The sequence below is a fragment of the Aulonocara stuartgranti genome (genome assembly GCF_965226115.1).
Source record: "Aulonocara stuartgranti genome assembly, chromosome: 14".
In the NCBI taxonomy this organism is placed as follows: Eukaryota; Metazoa; Chordata; class Actinopteri; order Cichliformes; family Cichlidae; genus Aulonocara; species Aulonocara stuartgranti.
In genome coordinates this window covers 26,945,450-26,970,154 of record NC_138950.1, presented here as the reverse complement: position 1 = coordinate 26,970,154, position 24,705 = coordinate 26,945,450, and the positions used below count along the sequence as shown (strand labels likewise).

The following is a 24,705-nucleotide window of genomic DNA, read 5'->3' as shown; positions in this document are numbered from 1 at the left end:
TCTTCATGAACTAAACATAAAGCAATTCACATTTCCTCTTATTGTGCAAAATATATATCTTGTGGCTTTAACCCAAAAATACACCTGCACCGAGCTCACAGAGTTTCGGTACAGTCTAACCCTTGGATCGGCACAGGCTAACAACTGGACCAACTTGGAAATTAGCTCTTTAGCTTAACATTCGCCACACACAAGACATTTATCATTAATCGCCACTGCTGTCTGTCACTTTTATAACATCTGTTTATATTATCAACCACCCAGCTTACCTGTAAAAACAGAAAAATAAGACAATCAGTTCTCTTTGGCGCGCAGGCCGTACGCTGCCTCTTCGCCACTGACACTACTTCTTCTAGTGTAGTCAGCTACCGAGGACTGAGCGCCCGTACAGGACCGAGCGCCCTCTGCTGGCGGAACTTATACAACAGTAAAACTTACATTGCAGTGGCCTTACTAAAAGAAAATGTCCTTGAGTATAAAATAAAATGGGGGGCTACTATTTTCATGTCTCTGTCTTTAACATAGTGCCACACAAGTTTCAACCAGTGCAAGAGCACGTTTATCAAAGTGAAAAAGTAATCTATCCGAGAGAATGTTTTGTGGACAGGAGAGTAGTAGGAGTATGCCCTTGATGAAGGGTTATGAAAACACCAAATGTCAACAATTCCGTGGGATTGGAGAAAGCATGTAATAATTTCTGCGAATTTTGATTTAGGAGTATCCTTATTAGAGCTTTGGTCTAGGCAAGGGAGCACACAGTTTATGTCTCCAGCTAAGATTAGATTGTATGTTATCATATCTGGAATTTGTGAGAGTAAATTGACAAAGAAGTTTTCATAATCCAAGTTGGGAGCATAAATGCTGGCTAAAATTAGTCTGAGTCTATAAAGTTGGCCAGCCACAGTAATATAACGGCCCATAGGATCAGATAAAATGCTCGATACAGCAAAAGGGACGCTTTTACCAATAAGGATGGCCACTTTTTTTTTATTTGCCTGTCCCGTTTGGATCTTTAGCCATCAGAATTGTTGTCTGAAGGCCAAGAAAGATGCCAAGTGGATTTACTTTACCAAGTGGATCATCATGGCCTTGCCATATTGGTCCATTTGATTGACCTTTATTATAATTATGTATTTATTTTATTTTCAGTTTTTAAAGATGGGGGGGTGTTGCAGTGACGTGCCCATGAGCTCCGCTGGCAGCCAGCTGTGCCAGAGTGACCGAGTCCCAGGCCGAGAGGCCGAGGGCACCCCACCCCCGAAGTGGCCTGAGCGAGCCCCAGGCTCCAGGCCCCGATAAGCAGCCACCAAGGAGTGAGCCGGTGTGTACCTGGACACCCATCCCTGGACACAAAGAACCACCAACGCACCGATGTCTGAGGGCGTCTGCCTGGCTATCACTCAGAATGAAATAGCATAGCACCTTAATAAACACCTTAAATAGTGCAAACATCATTTATCCAGCCCATTATGTGGTATTAACGAAGTAATTACACTGTGCACCAAACCTCGCGTATTGCGAAGCCTCATCATCGGGTACTGGCTAGAAACAAAAGTCAGTCAGGAGGGGAACTTCACCCAGCAGTTTCACTCGGTAAGACAACGTTTTTCACGTATACCATTGCCTTCTCTGGATCCAGAAACTCCTTACTCTCGCCCCTGAAAGATATACGCAGTCTCGCTGCAACATTATTCCGTAGCGGACATCTTGACACCATCGAAGCAGGTTCTTCACGTCGTTAAAAGCGGAGCGAACTTTGGCAATGCTCGTGGTGTGATCAGGGAAGATGGCCACAGGGTTCCCCTTGTATTGCAACGGACCCCGCACCCGGGCCTGTCATAACACATTGACGCAGTCTTGGCAGTAATGGAGTTTGGCGATGATAACTCGAGGTTTCCCGTTAAATCTTCTGGGAGCAAGGCCTCTATGTGAGTGGTCCACCAGGATTTCTTTATCCAGTTGCAGAACTTCTTTCAATAGAGTAGAAACTGAGCGGGTCGAGCTGGAACCGGCATCCTCCGCAACACCTACAATATGAATATTGCACCTCTGCATTCTTGCCTCCATATCTTCGTTCTTTTCTTTTAAGCTAGCCAGCTCAGTCTGTAATCCTGCAACCGTCTCTTGGAGGCTGACAACCTTGTCTGACCATGATGATAAACCCTCTTCCAGGTCGCTAATAGCGGACTTGACGTTGTTAATTTCTGAGCGGACTGCTACGGTGTTGTTAGCAATCTCCATCTTAACTTCTCTTAGTTCGTTCTTGAGGGAGTCGAAATCCTCTGCAAGCGCACTTTTCAGTTCTGATGTGATAATCGTGGAGATATCGTCTTTCAGAGAGGAGAGGATGTCTAATTTCAGACCTTTATACTCCATCGCGGTGCCTGACTGTGAGCTAGGCAATGAGCTCCCGCTTGCTTTATCAGCGTGCGCCGAGGATGCGTCTGGCCGCTGGCCCGAGCGGCCGGTAAACTTATATTTCTGGAGTTTAGATGCCATTCCGGTTGTAACCAGTGATCCATTTTTTCCCATCGGTCACAGGTGTTACGGGGAGTGATAGTTCGTTTAAATAAGCCTTTAAAATTGGAATTGTTAAACTATAAGCTAGTTTGATGTAAGTCTGTTAGCAGTAACTAACCAACCAACCTAGTGATGTCATATTATGTAATGACAAAGATGGGGTATACTCTAAAAACTTTAAACAGTTATTTCTTAAATCCAGCTTCAGTGACCGTTTTAATTCTGTGTCAGTTTCTTTAGAGTAGGGCTCCATGGTGTAAAGTAGCCTTAGCCCTGATACATGTATTTTCCCAGCTCATACATTGCACTACATACACAGTTTATAAAAATCTAATGAGACTTTAAAAACCAGAAATTCAATACCTTAAATTATCAGATTAGTTCCTGAGATCAATCAAAAAAGGATTTAGAGAAATGTTCAACTTCTGAAACACACGTTCATTCATACATACTTGCTGGAAGCTCCTTTACTATCAATCACTTCAATATTCTAATTTTTTGAAACGTACTTGTAGCTACATAAAGTCAGGCTGTATAAAATTTAATGTGGACATATATTTTGCTTCCCAAGCTCCATTTATGGAATACATTGCACGGTGTCAGAAATCCAACACTCTCATTCAGTGATCCAACAGTTCACAGGCCTGGACTCTCATTGAGTTAGTCATATGGCACATGGAAGTCAGTCGCTATTAGTTATTCTCAACAGCTGAAGTTCATCATCTAGAACATCTCACCTTCACTGGATCACACAAGCCTTTCATTTCATGCAGACTGTTAACTACAGAGACCTAAAAGAGTGACTAAACACTGCAAAATCAGCATGACAAGAGAAAGCTGCTGATTCTACAGGTGTTGTGTTTTATTACAGCTTAATAGTAACGTAGAACAATGTGTCAAAACACGATCCACTGTTCATGCTCCACTATTTAAGCTTAAGAATAAGCTGTAAGCTGTTCTGTTACAGCTTAATAGTATGCTGGAACAGTACATCAAAAAAAAAATTGGGCCTAGAGCTAGCATCTCCTTTTATACTTAAAACTTGTGATTTTAAGTATTATGATTACATTACAATAGTAGAAACCCTCAGTTAAGGAACTGTAATTTTGATCTTTGAATAGTTGTAATGCTGCCACAGCTGCATTATTGCTTTATTTCAACATTTATGTTAAAAACAAAAACTACAACAACAAATCTTCATTCATCATAAGTTAGCCTGAGTGCACGGACATTGAAGGCATTCCATTTTAAGTGGTGTTGTATTAGGACTGTTCCGAAAAATGTTTTACATGTATGAGTCATGTGCAAGCATGTTGGTAAATATACAGCCTGTGCACCTGTATAATAGTGTATTTAAAGATCTCTGTGTATATATAAATAACCACTATGGAAAGCTCTCATATGTTCACATTTTATTTGGATTGTCTATGTTCCCTTGGCAACAGGTGAAGGGGATTAAGAAGTACTCTATGTCTGGTCTTAGAGGTCAAGAATAGCTCTCTGTCATTTTCTCTTTCTGTCTGACATATACAGACACGCGCACACACACACACACACACACACACACACACACACACACACACACACACAGGAATAGCATTTTTTCCTCTGTCACTTGCCCCTATGCTCTCAGCTTAAAATGCAAAGCAGCAGGAGATTAAAAGCCATGGTCCTGGCTGTCCGCCTCAGACCGCCAGCACCACTGTTTGAAAACACATTTTGTGCAGTCGGTCTGAAGTCAATAGGGTTGCTCTGGAGATAAGGTAATAGGCAGACAGAGAAAGAGATGGTGAAAGAACGGGAGACGCAGAGGAATAGCATGCTAAGAAAGAAACAGGGAAGTAAAGATAGTAGAGAGGTCACTGCACAATGTCTTCAACAAACTAGAACCCCTTAAAAAAGACACTTAAGCTGTTTCTCAAACTGGCTTTTTCCATCAGCCTCCATCACTCCATTCACCATCCTCCTATCTCTAAGATAACAAATGAGAATGAGAAAGTTAAGTTTGGGGTACAGAACTGTTTTTTAACTGAAGCTTGTTCAAATTGAAAAACTAGGGATTTGTCAACAAGGGATTTTTTTTTTTTTTTCAAATCCCGTTCCTTGGTGCAAGGAGGAACAGAATGAGCCAAAGTCCTACAGCAAGCCACTGGTATGGATATACTTGAGTGGCCTGACAACATTCTCCAGTGGGCCTGCTCAGTACCATGGACCCCGATTGGCATTTGCCATAGAATACCAGTAGTGGCAGGTCCACCACCACTGGAGCCCAGTTCTTTTCATAGATTAGAGCAGGGGTCCCCAGTCCCAGTCCACGAGGGCCGGTGTCCCTGTAGGTTTTAGATTTGTCCTTGATCCATCACAGCTGATTTAAATGGCTAAATGACCTCCTCAACATGTTTTGAAGTTCTCCAGAGGCCTGGTAATTAACTAATCATGTGATTCAGGTGTGTTGACCCAGGGTGAGATCTAAAACCTGCAGGGACACCGGCCCTCGTGGACTGGGATTGGGGACCCCTGGATTAGAGCAAGTTCACCCCGACCACACGTGAAGGACATTAAGTGGTTGGACAAAGCCATGAGAAACATTATGCTTCCTGTAACAATATTCAGCATGACCGATTTGGTGGTGCTCTGGATGCTGTGGATAGGGATATCCAGACCTCTACAGGCTAGGCAATGGCACTCTTACTGCCATTGTCAGACCCCACTCTGGTACAGATCGTGGGGTTCCTCTTTGTAACATTTTGTGACACTATGTTCCGAGCATCTGCCACTTGGGTACGCCTTAGACTGCTCAGTGATGAATCCCCCCAACACACACTCGCACAAGCACAATATATAATTGACTTGCATTGGAATTGACTTTGGAATTGGAAATTAGTAATCACTGACTTGTTGACTGCAGTATGTTTCTGGCAACCCGTTCTCACTCCCAAAGCGTAACATTTTACGCTAGGTGACAAATCGTCACCATATTACGTTTTCGGCTACCCACCACGTTCCTAAATGACGACCTCGGAAAAAGAGGAAATATGAGAACCGTCTGGACTGAACCTACACATGTTCGCTCTTTTTCTTCAAATCGCTTAGAAACACGCTATTTAACATCATTAAAGTCCTGGTTACGGTCTGGAATAAGGTTATGGTTAGGGCTAGGGATAAGGTTAGGTTTAGGGCTGGAATACAGAGCTGGAACGTCTATTACCGCGGGAGCGTCATTGCACTGGATTCCAGCCATAACCCACCGCGTACCATAAGAACGCCGAAGGTCTCCTTTCGCGTTCCTCAGGAACGCCGCGGGACGTGACAAAACGTCGACATGTTACGCCTCGGGAGTGAGAACGCTCTGTTTCTGGACCCTTGGCCTTGCAAAAATATTGCTTTTTGTGCACCATGGCAAGAATGAATTTTATGGCTTATTAGGTATGTGGGTGGGCTTGTCAGAGTGCAACCAGATTTCTTAGAGTAATGGACAGATTCAATTGCTCTTGTGAAGCATTGTGTTGGTGTAAACTGCAGACTTGTCAGCCCATGGGGCATTCTTCACCATGTTTACTCAAATGGAGTACACCCATTAATCAGGAAGTACATTGTTCACTGAAACATACCCAATACTAAGACATAGAGGTTAGATATAGAGTCCCCTTAAACATTTTCCAAAATATACACAGGACAATATAAACCATATTGCATCAGGTTTTTCCAGCTTAGGCAAAGATCATGATTAAAGTGTGAGAGACTGACGTAAGGTCTAATTACAGAATAGAGTTAGGTCTATACAAATTCTTGGACAATGATGCCTCTGTACACTATCATATTTTCTGGTTAAACAGTCACAATGTGGTTGAAGTGGCTGAAGTGCAGAGTTTCATCTTTAATTCAAAAGCTTTAACTAAAGTATTGTATTGTAATGGACTGGATGACATGTTAACTTAGTCTGTGAGTTATTAATGTAATTTTGATCAGAAGTGCCACTTAAGTAAAACAAAGTAAAACAAAAATTGTTACTTAGCAGCAATGGGATTCACTGAGCATTCTTGAATGTGTTAGGCTGCAAAGCCTGTCAGTCATCTCTCTTACCTATGACAGAGAGTCTACAAGAGGCCACAGAGGTGGTTGGCTGAGAGCTGCAGGATGGTGGTTGAAAGTAACCATGGTTTGTGCGTGTGAGTCAGTGATGAGGAAGAGCATGTTTGGATAAGATTATCACAGGCAGTAGTTTTATTGCTTTGGCTATGGCCCACAGTTCGTTATCTAAAAAGCAAGTAAACTAGATATCTACTTTTGCTTGTGTACTGATTGACGGACACAATATTAATGATTTGCAATCATATATGTATTCATATTTAAAAAATTGAAAAACATTTTCTACTGTGTTCAGATGGCTATTGAAAATAAAATATTGCTTTGCCCTTGAGAAACTGTTTGGTTGCTTTTGCAGTATACTCTTATCCTTTTACATTATGAACCAAAGTCCAGTCACTTTTGTAGTGCTGAAAATTCCAGCTCTTTTCAAAGATTTGGCTCTTTTGGCTCAGCTTCCTTAGAAGAGCCAGTTCTGACAGGAACTAGAAAAAGAGAGAATATTTCTGCCATATTGGCTTCTCTGGCTCCTTTATAAATCCAGAATCAAATTTAAAATGCTTCATACAAGGTCTTGAATCCCAGATTGGATTCAGGAAACAGGAAAACCTCTTAACTTTTAAGATAGGCCTGAATTGTTCATTTTCGAGTAAAGCATATAGTTAGGTCTGGATCGCATGCTCCTTTCTCTCCATCACCCTTTACCACTACACTTGCTGTCTACAAAGTGTCTTTCTCTTTCCTTCTTTCACATAATGACTAGGGTCATCTTTAAGTATGACCCTAGTCTGTCTTTGCATGTGATTGGCCACATGGCGTGCCAACCATAATAATGATCAACCTCTGCCTGCAAGGACTCTCGGCAGAGCTGAACAGGAGCAACGGAAGATTCGTCTCTGATGGTAGTTTGGTCTCGTTTGCTACAATGAATCCACTCTTAGGACTGGCCTGTTAACCAACAACATATCACCTCAGTTTTGCAACATTTCATGTGAGCAGAGAATATAGCCCTGTATACTTCAGACTTAATCCTGCCACTTCTATCAGCCATGAATACTAGTGCTGAAAGTTTCTTCTCCATTCTTATTCCTATCATTCAGGTACAAGTTAAACTTGGTTTCCTCTGTCTAAAGATTTATTCTTTTATTTATTTATTTTTTTTTTTGAAGTAAGCAGGCTTTTTTGTTTTCTGGCAAAGTATGATCTGTTCTTGAGTGTAACTGTCACTGGGGGCCAAAGGTCTGTACAAAACTGGACTCATGTGCTGAACCACATGCAGAGATGGCTGAGTTAAATTCACAAAAACTTTTATTTGGCACAAAAACACAGAGTTATACTTGGCAGGGGATTTGTGACAAGATAAGCTAGCGTGATGGGCTAGGGGTGGCAAGCTCAGGGTTTGGCTGGTTGCGTGTGGAGCTAGAGGTCTCACTGAAAAGAGAGAAAAAGGAGGTTAGTGGATGCATGGACTTGTCCAGGGAAGATAGCTGTACTGAGTTTTTTGCGTGGCTTTCTTTTGCAGGTGGAAAACTAGGCTTGGTCCGAGTGACGAGTTACGTGCAAAGAAGATGAGCGGATCTGAATTCCAGGGCTCCCTGTGAGCTATGGTGGCAGGAGAGCAGGCAGGTGAGTGTGGTGAGGATTTTCTTCCTGGAGATTGAAGCGTGGCGTAGATCAGGTGAGGGCTGTGACCAGTGTCCAAAAGGAGAGTTCCGTTATATCGTGGAGTAGTGGTGTGATGAAGCTGTAGCACATGCAAATCAAGGTAAGTACACACCAGACTGAGCTACAGAGCAAGAAGAGTGAACCTGTTACCAACATTGGTAAGTTGACAAACTAGCAGTGAAAAGACAGAGATGCTGGTCATAAATACCCTCTGACAATTGTCATGGTGTTTCAGGTGAGCTGTCCAGGTAAATGAATGGCACCTCAGGGGCAGACATGGGAGCAAAAGGAGCCATACAGGAAAATACCCAACAGTCCACACGTACCATGACAATAACCACACTGTTAAAAAAAATTCCGTTATAAAACGGAAAAAGTGCTGGTAATTAATTACCAGCACTTTTTCCGTTATTGTACGGGCACTTCCGTAAACCTTAAAACGGATATTTCTGTAGATTTACCCGAGTTTTTCTGTACCATTGACGGACATTTCCGTCAAACCTAAAATGGAAAATTCCGTATTTTCCATAAATTTCGGCGTTATTGCACAGACAATTCCGTAAACCCTATAACAGATATTTCCGTAGATTTACCTGACTTTTTCTTTACCATTTACGGACAGTTCCATCAAACCTAAAATGGAATATTCCGTATTATTTAAGTACTGTGGAGCAGGGAAATTATTTTACTGCTATTGTTAAATAATTGTCATCATTACCATTGCATTAATAATAAAATCTGGAGTTTATATTGCATTCAGGGGTTAAACAGTGTCTCTTTCAGAAAGACTGAGTTGCAGGCTGACAGGAAGTTGTATGCAGAAGTGAAAGCAGATAGTTATTTTGAGCCGCAGGCTAAGACGAGGCTTTAACAATGTAACAGATAGCTTTAAGAAGGCCTTAAGCAGTTATGACTATTTCATACACAATGCATATCTGTGCTTATTAAAGAGTTGGAGCTCGGTCAATTAATTGGGGGTCGGAAGCTTTGTTCGGCGCGATGTTCGGACAATCTATTGTGCAAGTGACTTGGAGCCATAGAAGGAATTGCAATACATGCTTACAAAACACTTATATATCAGATCATTTTATATTAAGGTTTTAGTAGAGGTTCTTGGTTAAAACATTTATTTAGTAGAAGACATACACATAGTCTCAGTGAGCCTCTGGTCTGGTAAAAGGTCAGAAGTGCAACAGGTGAATTGAGAAAGAGCATTTGAGGACGAGACACAGACAGTAGGTGAAGAGGTGACACAAAGAGCATGTGAGGTCGTGACACACACACATAGAGTTAAATTTATTTAGAGGAACCGTCCTTGTTGTCTCGGCAAGAAAGAGGAACAAGACAAGAACTGAAAGGAAGACAGGAAGGGCTAGCCATGAAAATAGAAGATGATTTTCTAGGTGAAAAGTCATGATGATGTTGATCTGATCTATGTATAAAATGTACCGGTGACGCATGAAGGGGCGTCAGTAAACAAACCCTGATGCTATAAAATATCTGTTCATGCTTTGATTGAGTCGAGGACTACTGGCTGTCTGCGTACAGAGTGTCTTCCCACGCGTGTATTCATTAAAATCATCGTTTGACTTCACCCGGCCGGATCGGTGTGGTTATTCTTCGATCACCTCTTGTACCCTTCCTCAATATTGAATCTTAACATTTGGGGGCTTCGTCCGGTTATTGAGGAGGGAGAGTTGGAGGTTTAGACGGAGAAATCCGGGGTCTTAGGTGGTCTGACGGGCAGACATGAATTCCAGTGGTCTAAGTGAGTGGGCATAAGCCGGCTTATCCAAAAGGTAAGGCACTACCTGTTGAATTATTTCCAAAGTGTGCCAAATTGGAAATGATAAAATTTAAGTCTACTCACTGAAGTTACTGGTGGATGTCTGTTTTGATTTTGATGAGAATCTCATGACAGTACTGAGGATTTAAAGCAGTTGGACTGCTGGAAAGGATTTAATGCGGTTGGACCGCTAAAAGGAAAAGCAGTTGGACTGCTCAATGGTTTTAGTATGTTAGGGAATTTGCTTATTTTTTTGGTTATAAGGTTGGACCTGCTTCAGTCTTACACTTTGTTGGGTGTTTTACTGTTGTTCCAAAGTATTATAAATTACTCAAGAACGCCAGTTGGACTGGTAGGAAGCGCAGTGCTCAGAGGTAACGCTTGCCAATGTCAAGGACGCTTAGACATTGTCCTCGAAGAGGGATAGTCAGTTGGTCACTGTGGAGCTTGGGGCACTCCAGAATAACTAGGAGTTAGAGTCTCCTTACCGTTTGGAACGGTATCTGCGCTTTTTTGGGCAGCAAAGGTTGGACCTTGGGTGTTGGACACTTTTAAATTGAGTTAGGGACTTTAGAGATGAGGCCAGAAACTGTTGGACAGATACTGGTTAATTGATTACAAAAAAGTTGGACTTTATCGGTTAGACCGTTAACTGAAATTTGTCAAAATTGGTTAGGCGCTAAAGCTGACAGATCTGACAGTAGTTGTAAATATAAGACGTCTTTGTAATATAAAAAGATCTGTGTGAAAGGAGTCTGAGGCAATGCTGCTGCTATTTTTAGATGGTGTGTGTGTGAGTGAAAATGCAAATGAGTAAGCAGTGAACTGTTTAAGCCACAGTTGGTTTTACAAATACTGCTGCAAACATTGTTGAGTGTGTGTTTCAAATGCCATTTATGTTTATTAGAGGACTATAAATAAAGTTTTGAGTTGCCGTAGTGGATGTATAGTAATTGACTGAGTTTGGATGTAGATATATAAATATATTGAGTGCACTGTATATACTTAAGACTAACACATCACTTTCAGTAGTAACTTTTCTCCAGCATTAGTTGCTGGTGGGTTTATTTTTTCAATTTCTTGTGTGTGCGGTGAGAATTAATGGAGGTTTCAATTTTTTGTTTGTTTGTTTTTTACTTGCTCTTTTTGATTATGACAAGCATGTCTAAAATACTCTTAGGAAAGTGTGTTGAGTTATATTCCTCAACTCTGGTCACACTTTAAGTGTGTGAATGCGGTGACTAGAAGCTTTGACATGATGAATAAAGGTGTGAGAGGTATTTCTTTGGTGATGTAAAGTAGGATGTTTTAAAGTTTGAAAGTGTTTTTAATTTGAGAGAGGCATGAGTGATGTTATAAGAGTTTGAGTTTCTTTTTCTTTCAGTTTAAAACACATAAGTACATACACTTGGTACACCTGTTTACTCTTTGACTTTATTAAAACAGACGGTGTATTTGAGTTTGAATTTCAGTAATTGTATGTTGATATGGTAATTTAGTTTTATGTTAGGTGAAGGAGATGTCCATCTCTGCGTCTTGCAGGATCGAAAGTGAAAGTTGAAGGTTGTGATGTGAATGCTGTGAGTACTCGATTTGAATGATTCTGTGTGAGGTGTACAAAATACTAAATAATAATAACACTATGAAAGTTGATAGTAGAGTGAGTGCAAGGTGATGTGTGAACAGAGGAAGTCTGAGAGAGAAGTGTGTGCGTAGGCAAAATGCAGAGTGTGTGCGTGAAATAAGGGAGTATTGTTTTTACATCAAGGTTTAGCAGAACTAAAGTAGAACGTTATAAACAAACAGATAAATAAAAGTAAAATGAAGAGAGAAAATAACTGACAATTACATTAATGAATAGAAAACACACATACACAAAGTGCCATATGTGAAATTATTCTAGGAAAGGAGTCAGAAGTGAGATAGTTTAATATAAGATGCAATGAAGGAAGCAGCTTACACTCCTTTAATTTCCAGAGCCAGTGTGTTCCCTCCCCTGCCCACTTGGGCCCCGTATCAGGCGAGTATGGAAGGCTGGATAGCCCATGACGGGTAAGATCCCACCTCGAAACCCTGGGACAACCTAAGGCAGGCACAGTCACGATTATTCGCCTCACTCAGTCCCGGTGAGCTCCGACTCACTGGTGAGATGAAGTGAAGAGGATGGGACCTCAAGGGGTAAAGCCGCTGGGCTAGGGTGGAGGTGGAAAGTGGCAAGTGGAGCCCTACCTTCTGGCTGAGGACAAGGAATGCTGCTATTTAAGGTAGGAAATCAGAATTTGGGTTAGTAAATTTGGGAGGAGAAAATTGACTGTTTAAAGGCAAAATTATGAAGGAGTCTGACACACTGCAAAAGCAACATATGCAAATTCACATACACAAACAGAAAATGCATTAAACTTATAAAGACAAGACAAGCTCATGGAGTTCAATGCATAGACACTGATTAAACCTGGCTAAGAACACAAACACAGGCAATGAAGAACAGCTTGCTATTTTGTATGAATGATACAATGGTGTGAATGTTTAATAAAATACATTTGTGTTTGTAATTGAGGAATAGAAGAAGCCATATGACAAAGGGGGTTATGTTTTATGCTGAATTGAAGTATGTTACAGAGCATAAGGGGGTGATTTTTGTGTGCAAATTGAGTGGGTTTAATGAGACTTTTGGTGTATTGAGGAGGTGAAATTATGTGGTGGCAAGACTTGTGTGTTTAAGGTTGTTGTGGTGATGGGTTGATTCTGTCAGGTAGGTTGTTGTTGTTATTTTTGTTTTTAATAGAGGGAGTTTTAGGAAACATGGACATGTCTGGGAGGGGCCCACTATTTTGTAACAGTGCACTTAAAGAAAACCTGTCAGGGGATTTTGTTTTGTTTTTATGAGCTAACAATCAGCTCTATTTTTTCATTTCTGTTTTAAGCAGGCCTGCAACAGTGAATAACGGCGCTGAAAATTCTCGGGAAGAGCAAATATAAGGCGGCTTTCCAGATTACAATTGGCTGAGGAGAGCTACCTGTGGGGACTGATCAAGGTCGTAAGTCCCTGTAAAAAGGATTTTATGCGAGTCAATCCAGTCCAAAAGCATAAAGAAATATTTTCCTATGGAAAATAAAAAATGACTGAGCTCATTTTGCTGAGGGTGGAGTATCTGATCGTGCGGGAAGCTCCACTATCAGCAAATACATGGTGTGACTGCATGTAAGTGAATGTGTGACTGAATGTGAGTGAGGGTGAATAAATGTGGACAAACAATTTGCTTTTACCAGAGAAAATTTCTGTTTTGTTTTATTAAGTGGGGTTAGATTATGGGATTATAGTATATTGTTGGGAGGATGCCAAATGCTAAAGGGGAAATATTTTTTGATATAACTCAGTTACCATTAATTGAAGAAACACATGACTGATAACTGTTCTGTTTTAAGTTTATTTTATGATATAGATTGGAACATGAGTGAGGAAAACTGAGCATTTTTAAGTTTTGTATAGTATCTTGACACATGAAATGTATCAAGATAAAGGGGGGTTTAGGGTTTAATAATTTAATTGTTTAATAATTTAGGATCATTTTAGGACCTTTTGGGTTTTTGATCATTTGGATATGGTAAAACTGAAACTGTTATTTTTAAGTTAAGGTTAAAGGATTAAAAGTGAACTTGTCACGGTTTGCGAGGCAAGCCGTGTGGAGTTGTAGAAAAGGACCCAAAAGGCGGCAGCTCTGGTGCAGGTGAATATTTATTTACAACGGTGGGCACAAAACAGCACTGGTGGAAAAACAAGAAACCGGAAACCTAAACTGGGTAAGCTAATAACACAAACCAGAAACGAGACGCAGGGAGACCGAGGGGAAACAACACAGACAAACCAGCAACTACCATAACAGAAGACACAACTTAAATACACCCAGAGCACGGGGAGAACACAGACATAACAGGCTGGGGGAAACATGGAATAAACACAAAGAGAGACGAGAGCTCATAAATACACAGAGGGGCACAAGGGGGTAAGAGTCACAAAGGGAAAAAACACTTAGGGAACACCACAACAGGACACCTCAGAAAACCTGGCCTAAATAAGGAGCGAAAATACAAGGAACCAAGAATGCTGGGCCAACATGGCCCAGGACCATGACAGAACTGAATCCTGTTTAGAAGATACAATGCCGGTTTTTCAAAGCTGTGAATAAATCTTAGAGGGAAAATTAGTGAGGGTTGAAGGAGTAGAACAGGTTTGATTTTTTTGATTTCTAGAAGTAGTGGTTATAATGTAGGCGTACACATACAGATATTACATAGGTTTATCTTTAGGATAAAGGGGGAGCTTCTACGTAGAAATGATTTTTATACATATTGCATTTTGTGCTTTTAAAGGAGTTGTGGCTCAAATTTGTCTCTGGAGGGTCACGAGCCTTTGGCTAGCGCTATGATTAGCCAATCTACTGTGAGGATAATATGAGTTCATGAAGGATTGCACACGCTTACAGACACAGAGTTAAGAAACACACATGACAGTATTGATTCCAGGCAAAAGGCCTTAAATTCATTTAGCTTTTAACTGAACTTAAAGAAGGACCAAAGAGGAAGGAAAGCATATATCTTGGTTAGGTCTGATAAACTAGAATTAGAAGGTATTGTTACATTAAAGGGAGCAAATGAAATAAAAAGGCTATACCAAAATGGGTTATAACATAGGAAATGTGAGGTTAAAATGAAGTTAACACATAGGAGTTGTTTCAAGGCAGCATTTAGCTATGATGAAATGTATACAGGAGTAATTGCTTATATGCTTAAACTTAATTGATTAAAGTGGTTGTTTTCTTTTAGAGTAGAGGAACTTGTAGCAGCGACAATTTGTGCACAGGATGTTGATGATCAGATAAGGGAAAGTAGAGCGAGCAACTGGACGTGAAAGCAGGGCTTAAAGAGTTTAAAGTGATGAGGAACGTTGAAGAATATACATAAATACAAGTCAATAAGTTAAGAGCATAATTAGGATCATGCTTTTGATTAAAGAGTCCCAAAAAGGATAAGTTAGGGAGATGCAAGAAAAGGTGTTTTGTTTCCTTTGCAGAAGATCTCGGCGACCACAGGAGGGGCGAGGATCCTGGAGATCTCGAGGCCTGCTGAACCACAATGTATTGCGACCTCTGGTGTTCCAGAGGTCGTGAGAGGGAGTGTGGAGCAGGGAAATTATTTTACTGCTATTGTTAAATAATTGTCATCATTACCATTGCATTAATAATAAAATCTGGAGTTTATATTGCATTCAGGGGTTAAACAGTGTCTCTTTCAGAAAGACTGAGTTGCAGGCTGACAGGAAGTTGTATGCAGAAGTGAAAGCAGATAGTTATTTTGAGCCGCAGGCTAAGACGAGGCTTTAACAATGTAACAGATAGCTTTAAGAAGGCCTTAAGCAGTTATGACTATTTCATACACAATGCATATCTGTGCTTATTAAAGAGTTGGAGCTCGGTCAATTAATTGGGGGTCGGAAGCTTTGTTCGGCGCGATGTTCGGACAATCTATTGTGCAAGTGACTTGGAGCCATAGAAGGAATTGCAATACATGCTTACAAAACACTTATATATCAGATCATTTTATATTAAGGTTTTAGTAGAGGTTCTTGGTTAAAACATTTATTTAGTAGAAGACATACACATAGTCTCAGTGAGCCTCTGGTCTGGTAAAAGGTCAGAAGTGCAACAGGTGAATTGAGAAAGAGCATTTGAGGACGAGACACAGACAGTAGGTGAAGAGGTGACACAAAGAGCATGTGAGGTCGTGACACACACACATAGAGTTAAATTTATTTAGAGGAACCGTCCTTGTTGTCTCGGCAAGAAAGAGGAACAAGACAAGAACTGAAAGGAAGACAGGAAGGGCTAGCCATGAAAATAGAAGATGATTTTCTAGGTGAAAAGTCATGATGATGTTGATCTGATCTATGTATAAAATGTACCGGTGACGCATGAAGGGGCGTCAGTAAACAAACCCTGATGCTATAAAATATCTGTTCATGCTTTGATTGAGTCGAGGACTACTGGCTGTCTGCGTACAGAGTGTCTTCCCACGCGTGTATTCATTAAAATCATCGTTTGACTTCACCCGGCCGGATCGGTGTGGTTATTCTTCGATCACCTCTTGTACCCTTCCTCAATATTGAATCTTAACAGTACTCAATCCATACCATTTACGGACACTTCAGTCATCCTAAAATGTTTAATTCTGTACCATTCTCTATACCGTTTACCATCAATAAAGCACAAATGTAGAATCACAGCAATTATTTATTTCCTTTAACAGCTGACAGTGGTTTAAAGTGATTTCACTTTTTGTGGTGAATGATTTGCAATATTTACATTACAACCATTAAAACATTCAGAACATCACCTTCACATTCAGAGAAATTTTACATACATAAACCAGCTGTTCTCTCAAAGAAATACAGCCATGTCCTTTAACAGGGAGATGCCAAATCTAGCAACTTTTTAGCATCCACAGGCTGACAGGCATTAATAACAAATTGATTTGTTAAAGACAATGACAAAATAAGACAATAAAACTGCCAGCATTGCAGTTGCTGTCTCACCTGTCAGTGCAAAATGAGGAGCCCCCTCCAGGAGGATGCAGAAACCTACACCTCCAACTCCACATATCACACCGACAGGCAGAGCTCTGCAACCAGTGGCTGACCTTTCTACAAAAAACAAATAGAACATTAGAAGTATTACATTATACAACTTTTCTATAAAACATCAGTGCAGCAATAACAACCATGACCTTAGAAGGATGACTGTGCAACATGCCATAAAGAGATTTTTAAAACTCTTAAAACAACTTAAAACTAAAAAAAATTTAAAACTTACACCTCCAACTCCACAATGACAGGAAAAGCTTAACTGGAATGACAAATATCACCCACCTTCCCTCCCCCTTAACATGGGGGATTTGAAACTGCAGCATGTGTGTTGTGGGCATCTAGTTAAAACATCTGAACTCACCTAATACTGTAAAAATCTGTATTTCTACTCCCAAGCCCCATGTTTTTGGATTTGCCTGTGTGTGTGTGTGTGTGTGTGTGTGTGTGTGTGTGTGTGTGTGTGTACATTCAGTCCAAAAAGGTATTTTCTGAGCTCTGAGAACAGCTCAAATGGCCCATTCAGATTCCTTCTGCTTGCATTCAAATTCCTTCAGCTGAGAAACCAGCTTGCACACCTGTGGAGGAATGAAGTGCCGTTTCTTCCCCTTCTTCTCTGCCTTGGAGCCTCGCTCAGGATTGACCCCAAAGAAAACTCTGAGGAAAAAAAACAAAACAATAGTGATATGCAGACAAAGTTTGCACGTGTAGTGTGGCTTGACAGGAGTGGAGCAGTTCAATAAAATTCTACATTTGTTTTCTTCAATATGCCCCTATGTGTGAACCTCTCTATCATTCTAGTTGACCATCTGTCTAGAACCCAATGTTGTTGTGGTGCTGGTGCCAGTGGCTAAGCTTATCTCTTCCTTTGTCTTTTCAAGACACATGCATTCACACTGCGCATATACAGAAATGTTTGCAAGGGCGAGAAGTCTGCTTATCACCAACACATGACAGCATGCATCCTCAATGTGTATGCAGGGATATTATAAATGCACAGAACACAGAAGGGGATAGAAAACACAGTTGACATTGTCCTATCAAAAGGTGTAACAGCACATTTGAACACGGACTGTCCTGGGGGTTATTCAAACATGGAGTGGAGAAACTGTGACATTCAGTGCACGTTACACATCAGTACAAGTATTAACATTTGGGCATGAATCCACTATGTAGTATTTTTTAAATTAATATGTTTAGTCTTTCCTTCGGGGGGGGGGGTCCCTGAAACAACATATTTTGAGTTTGGGGTCTGCAGCCAAATAAATTTCAGTTTGTGTGTCTTTGACATGAAAAGGTTTGACCACCACTGACATAACCTGGTCTCAGGTGCTAATGGTTTTAAAGAGATAGCTCAAACGAATTTTGTGTGAACAAACCATTCTGAGAAAAATATGGTTTTGCTCCATTTCCCAACTAGAATCATGTTATGTTTGTTTTGTTATTGATTGACTTAGGACACTATTTAAAGCAAAAAGCATGTTACCTGCCCTTTAAAAAGATATGACACATTTATTCCAACAATAGTCTTCAACAGGGAGCTACAAAATCTCCGAACAAATCCATATTCAGGGGGATCATAAACCAATAACAGCTGATCTAAAAGCTCACAGCATGTGGCGACACATTTTGAGCTTGTACATCTCAGACAAACGGGTTTAGTGTAGATTGACAAAAAGCAGGTCAGGTGCAGAAAGGCACGGCAAAGTCACATTTACAAAGTATTTCCAAACAATGAGTGCTTACCTTTGCATGAATTCGAGAGTAAAAGCCATCTCCGGTGGGTATTGGACGTTGCAGACATAAAACATGGAGAAGACGTAGCTCAAGGCCACAATGGGAGAGGTGATGTGGTCATTGACAAGTAACCCATCAACAGCAATCTTGAATTGCTGGTCACCTTAAACACAGATAAAAACCATGTACCATTTACAAAAAAAAAAAAATCCTATATTTTAAGGCAAGCAAAAATTTCTTTAATAAATATGACACAACAACAGCTTATAACAACAGCTAACAACAGCTTGCTGGGATACAAAAAAAGATTTAACTACAAACCTCTGATTAGGATGCATGGGGTCACTGGGAGTTCGACTTCAGGATCTGCAGAGATCTGTTTTGGTGACAGACATGATACATGAATTAATGTTTCCAGTGCACACAAACCTGCTGGCAAATTGACTATCTGCTAGTGTCTTCATCAGACAGAGGTAGCCATTATGCACAAACATTAATGTAAATAGTTTATAGATAGAGAGTTTATAGAGAATATCAGCAGCACAATTAGGGGAATCTATACTTCCTACTGTGGTTGGTTACTTGGTTCACCACTGGATGCAAATAATTATCTTGCACACAGTTTAAAATCTACAACATCTACCTCTTTTTTGTGGAAGAGTTTATAAGAGTCTTCCTTGAAGTATTTTGAAATGCCACAGATGAGCTGTATTGGACCTTCGCCCGTCTTCATCCCTTTGGAGTCAAGGAAGTCATTGATCCCCTTTTCTTTTTTGGAAAGTTCCTGTTCAAGGTTCAAGGTGTTAATTTTGTACAAGTACATAAGACTAACACTAATTTTCGTTTGGAGCTATGGAGAGAATTTTGAAAAAAATAAAAATAAAAATGAATTATTTCATTTTCATTTGCAACCTGTTCTGTTTTGATCTCAAATGTCCTGCTTTTTTGGTTGTCACTTCCTGATTTTTGGTCTCAAATCTATTCCATTTGATTGTTCATCCAAGTTATTCTATTTGATTGGTTGCCAGTTTATCTTTTTTGGTCTCAACTCTCTTTTTGGTTGCAAATCTTTTTTTGATTGATTAATAAAGACAAAATTCTCTCCATATGGAGCAGCACAGCACAATCATAATAATAACAATAAAAACACACCTGTGCCAGCTTGTTTTGTACAGAGAAGCCAAGGAGTTTAGATGCATGATCAAACAGGTGAGGAACTTCAAACAGGAACGGCCACTCGTCCTTTACAACGGCAATAGTGGTATCATCATCGTTGAGGATTTCACGCTGAATGGGATATGTTTCAGTCATCAATTTTCGAACAGATGACTCCTAAAGATACAGTGGGGCAAAAAAGTATTTAGTCAGCCACCGATTGTGCAAGTTCCCCCACCTAAAATGATGACAGAGGTCAGTAATTTGCACCAGAGGTACACTTCAACTGTGAGAGACAGAATGTGAAAAAAAAATCCATGAATCCACATGGTAGGATTTGTAAAGAATTTATTCGTAAATCAGGGTGGAAAATAAGTATTTGGTCAATAACAAAAATACAACTCAATACTTTGTAACATAACCTTTGTTGGCAATAACAGAGGTCAAACGTTTACTATAGGTCTTTACCAGGTTTGCACACACAGTAGCTGGTATTTTGGCCCATTCCTCCATGCAGATCTTCTCGAGAGCAGTGATGTTTTGGGGCTGTCGCCGAGCAACACGGACTTTCAACTCCCGCCACAGATTTTCTATGGGGTTGAGGTCTGGAGACTGGCTAGGCCACTCCAGGACTTTCAAATGCTTCTTACGGAGCCACTCCTTTGTTGCCCGGGCGGTGTGTTTTGGATTATTGTCATGTTGGAAGACCCAGCCTCGTTTCATCTTCAAAGTTCTCACTGATGGAAGGAGGTTTTGGCTCAAAATCTCACGATACATGGCCCCATTCATTCTGTCCTTAACACGGATCAGTCGTCCTGTCCCCTTGGCAGAAAAACAGCCCCATAGCATGATGTTTCCACCCCCATGCTTCACAGTAGGTATGGTGTTCTTGGGATGCAACTCAGTATTCTTCTTCCTCCAAACACGACGAGTTGAGTTTATACCAAAAAGTTCTACTTTGGTTTCATCTGACCACATGACATTCTCCCAATCCTCTGCTGTATCATCCATGTGCTCTCTGGCAAACTTCAGACGGGCCTGGACATGCACTGGCTTCAGCAGCGGAACACGTCTGGCACTGCGGGATTTGATTCCCTGCCGTTGTAGTGTGTTACTGATGGTGACCTTTGTTACTTTGGTCCCAGCTCTCTGCAGGTCATTCACCAGGTCCCCCCGTGTGGTTCTGGGATCTTTGCTCACCGTTCTCATGATCATTTTGACCCCACGGGATGAGATCTTGCGTGGAGCCCCAGATCGAAGGAGATTATCAGTGGTCTTGTATGTCTTCCATTTTCTGATGATTGCTCCCACAGTTGATTTTTTCACACCAAGCTGCTTGCCTATTGTAGATTCACTCTTCCCAGTCTGGTGCAGGTCTACAATACTTTTCCTGGTGTCCTTCGAAAGCTCTTTGGTCTTGGCCATGGCGGAGTTTGGAGTCTGACTGTTTGAGGCTGTGGACAGGTGTCTTTTATACAGATGATGAGTTCAAACAGGTGCCATTCATACAGGTAACGAGTGGGGGACAGAAAAGCTTCTTACAGAAGACGTTACAGGTCTGTGAGAGCCAGAGATTTTCCTTGTTTGAGGTGACCAAATACTTATTTTCCACCCTAATTTACGAATAAATTCTTTACAAATCCTACCATGTGAATTCATGGATTTTTTTTTCACATTCTGTCTCTCACAGTTGAAGTGTACCTCTGGTACAAATTACTGACCTCTGTCATCATTTTAGGTGGGGGAACTTGCACAATCGGTCGCTGACTAAATACTTTTTTGCCCCACTGTATGAGGCAGTTAGACATACAGTCGAACAGTTAGTCAAACTAACCAATTAAAATAATAAAACAGGGTATCAATTTCAATTGACTATGGGCATAGTGATCTACAGACGATCTACAATTTCACAATGTGTCCTAAATTGTACTTGGACCCAGACCTTATCGCATTACTCCTGCTATATACTATTGCTGTGTGAATGGTTGTATGTCTAGATGGTGGACTGTAGGAACCGAATTGCCCTTCGAGGATTAATAAAGCTTTCTGTATCTGTAATGGATGATTGCAGACCCACCTGAAGATCCTGGGTTTGAAAGGCACGTTTCAACTCATCTCGTTTAGACAGCAGGTCTTCTCTACACACGGCCCCCTCAATGATTGGATCCCACGCCACACATCCATACAGATCTGAATTCCTGGGCCTTTTCTTTGTTGAATTTTCACCCCCTGCTTGCCTCTTCAGTGAGCTTTGTGGCCTCTTCATATTTTTAATTCTGTGTTCCAGCTGACGAAAGAGAGTTTCAGAACCATCTTTTGCAAAAGGTTTGTTTCCAAACGGCTCTGTCAGCTTGAAGGAGGCAGGATATTGTCCTACAGTCATACTGGCGAGTTCCCTCAGCTTTTGTCTACCAGGTCTTCCTGGGTGTTTATGGAGGTAATCTTCAGCGACGATCCGAACCATCTCTCGTCTGTCTTTCCCCATTATGTACTTTTTTTTACGTAACTCATCCATGACTTTTGAGGGAAATTTGTGCCATGGTACAGAATATGTGTCTTGGGATGGGGAGTCGGCTGTCTCAGGTGGTGTTGAGGGCAGCTGAAACCTCTGTGGTTCAGGTGTTGATGAGGGGCCAGGCCGGGTGAACTGCGGTGGAGTTTGTGAATCTATGGATGACATGACAAACATCTCCATAAATTAAACACATCACAATTGTTGCAAATCAATTAATACATTGGTCCTCAATGTCCAGTTTGGGTCAACCAGGAATACAAATGGACCTAATTATGAAAACCAATTATAGAGTAATTATTGCCATGTACAGCTGATGGCAACTTTTTTTTTGCATTTTTGGAATAAACCTTTGTAGTTTCAGAAAACTTGCATTAAAACAGAGGGGCAAAAACTCACCTGCTTCCAATGCTTTGACAGCTCTGACGAATCTTTTGCACTGAATGAATGGCAGAGTGTCTTTAATGTCCTCCAGGTCCACAAGGCTCAGGTCATCTACAGAGAGAACTCCTAATTCCTCCAGTTTAGCCATGAGTGTATCCATCTGATCGCTACTGAGCGATGGCATTGCTTTCTTGACATAGTTCTTCACAAGTTCCATGTTGGTGTGTGTTTAAGAGGAATGAGCCACCGAGTACCTCTCTGATAAGAATAAAGTGGATGATAATCATCAAGTTTGTTCAAATCATGGCAACTGAACAGGTCAGAAGCATTTTCATCAAGTTCATAGAGTCCAAGCTCAGGTATCCAGCTGGCAGTTTTCCCTCGAAGCAAAAGTAGGACAGTAGTTTCATTTTTTACAAAAATGCTTGCTATTTGTCCTAACTGCAGTAGTCCTTTTGCGTAGCTCAGTAAGACCAGCATTCCATTTGCATATGTAGTGCCTTTAACCTGCACACTCTCTGTGACAACTGAGTTACTTGAGTTCAAATCAAATTCTCCAACCACTGTCTTTATGTTCTGGTCATAGAGCTCTGGGTAGAACCGTGTTGAGTCTGAGACATGAACCTGGGAACGAAACAAGGTACCACAAGACTGATAAGCCTGAAGCAACTGGTGCCGTTCAGCCAGAGACTTGGTTACATTTATGAAGTTCTTACTTGCCCTAATGCACCTTTTAAAATAAGAATGTTTTGATTCAAAGCGCATTGTCCAAGTATATATGAGTGGGCCAAATTGTAAAGTCAAGTGTGCATAGTGAAGCAGATAGTGGTGTTTTGGTCTAAGTTGAACTCTTGGAAACAGCTCTTGCCTCAATTCCACATACAGTTCAATCAGTCCCTTCATGAAAGCAATCTGCAACTCTGAGAGCCGAGGTGCACAGACAAATTCAACAAGCTCCCTCAGAAGTAGTACAAGTCCCCATACTTCATTATCAGCATCTTCAATTGTGTCATGCACCAAAACAGGCAAGAATTTCAAAAGCCACCTGTTTTGGGCTGCATGTCCTCCAAGCCTGGCTCCTGTAGTGGGAATAGTGTTTAGCTTGTTGATGCTTTCACCAGGAAATGATTTGATTCTTTCATTAAGAACCTCATAACTGAACCACTTTTGTGTTCTGATTAAGAACTGCAAAAACAATGCCAAATCATAATCTACTACCCCCTCAAACAGATCATGAGCTAAACAAGCTGGTAAGCCTGGCTGACACACATGAAAGTTGGACAGTTTGTTGAAAACACTGTCACATTTAACACCGTGATGAGTGTGTACTTCATCGTTACTTTCCAGAAACCGCACAGTCTCATTATGATCAGCTGGATTTCTATGAGTGAAAACTGTGAGAGGGTTCGACTGAAATTCACTTTTTGTTGCCAAACAGTATCTGCAGAAATATTGAGCTGTGCTGAAATTTTCTGTAAAGCCACCAACCATGTGGGAGCCCAGATTATCGCCCATTATGCACACAACAGTGCCTTTATATATTTTTCCATTGAAAGATATGCCCCTTTCCTCCAGCTCACACAAGTCTGACACTAGCTTATTGAAAATCTTATCCATTCCAAAGTATTTGCAATCTTTCTCTACACAGAGTAATGCCAACTGTATCTGATCAACAGTTGATCGTTGGTGTGGATGAAAATTTCCAAGTGTGAAGTAGACAGCCAATACTTTATGCTTTGTCTTGGCAGATCCGAGTGGATTAGCCACCTCAAAAGCATCCTGAAAGAGCATTACCTTTAAACTGTCTGGGTCTGAGGAAAACATGGCATTGGATTTGATGGCCCACCCATCAGTGACATCACACAGTACATCATCTTCAGAATTTGAACTAGGACTGTGCTGATCTAAACCTTGCTGTTTCAGAATTACTTTGAGGGTTTCCAGTATTGGGATGTAATGATAGTGCCTCTTCTGGCCACTGCGATTGCGTCCAAGAAAGACTTCAACAGGTTCAACATAGTCATAGTGTGACTTGTAATATTTCAGCCTCTTGTGTTGCGTAGTTAAATGACCCTTTTCATGTAATGCCTTGTGCATAGGGCTCTGCTCGTATATACTATTCCCAAGAGATGTTACAGTCTCCTTTGGAACACCATACTGCCCCAGTTCACAGGCTAGTGCATCCACAGTATATTCCTGTTGAATATCACTTATAGTTCTCAT

General features: G+C 40.9%; 2 protein-coding genes across 2 annotated transcripts in view; both read right to left on the bottom strand.

The window, feature by feature from the left end:
- Positions 1 to 24,705, bottom strand: part of LOC309687883 (uncharacterized protein) — a 264,343-nt gene that overhangs the window by 140,817 nt on the left and 98,821 nt on the right. The gene's annotated exons all lie outside the window — the stretch shown is intronic.
- LOC309687634 (uncharacterized protein) lies at positions 4,414 to 22,737 on the bottom strand (the record flags this gene model as incomplete). Its single annotated transcript, XM_082502731.1, has 10 exons — positions 22,498 to 22,737; positions 20,055 to 22,253; positions 19,584 to 19,763; positions 19,075 to 19,215; positions 18,753 to 18,807; positions 18,441 to 18,594; positions 17,273 to 17,351; positions 8,164 to 8,350; positions 7,854 to 8,037; positions 4,414 to 4,492 (listed from the first exon to the last, which is right to left on the bottom strand). The coding sequence occupies exons 2-10, from the start codon at positions 21,009 to 21,011 to the stop codon at positions 4,414 to 4,416; spliced, it is 2,016 nt and encodes a 671-aa protein (XP_082358857.1). The 5' UTR covers positions 21,012 to 22,253; positions 22,498 to 22,737.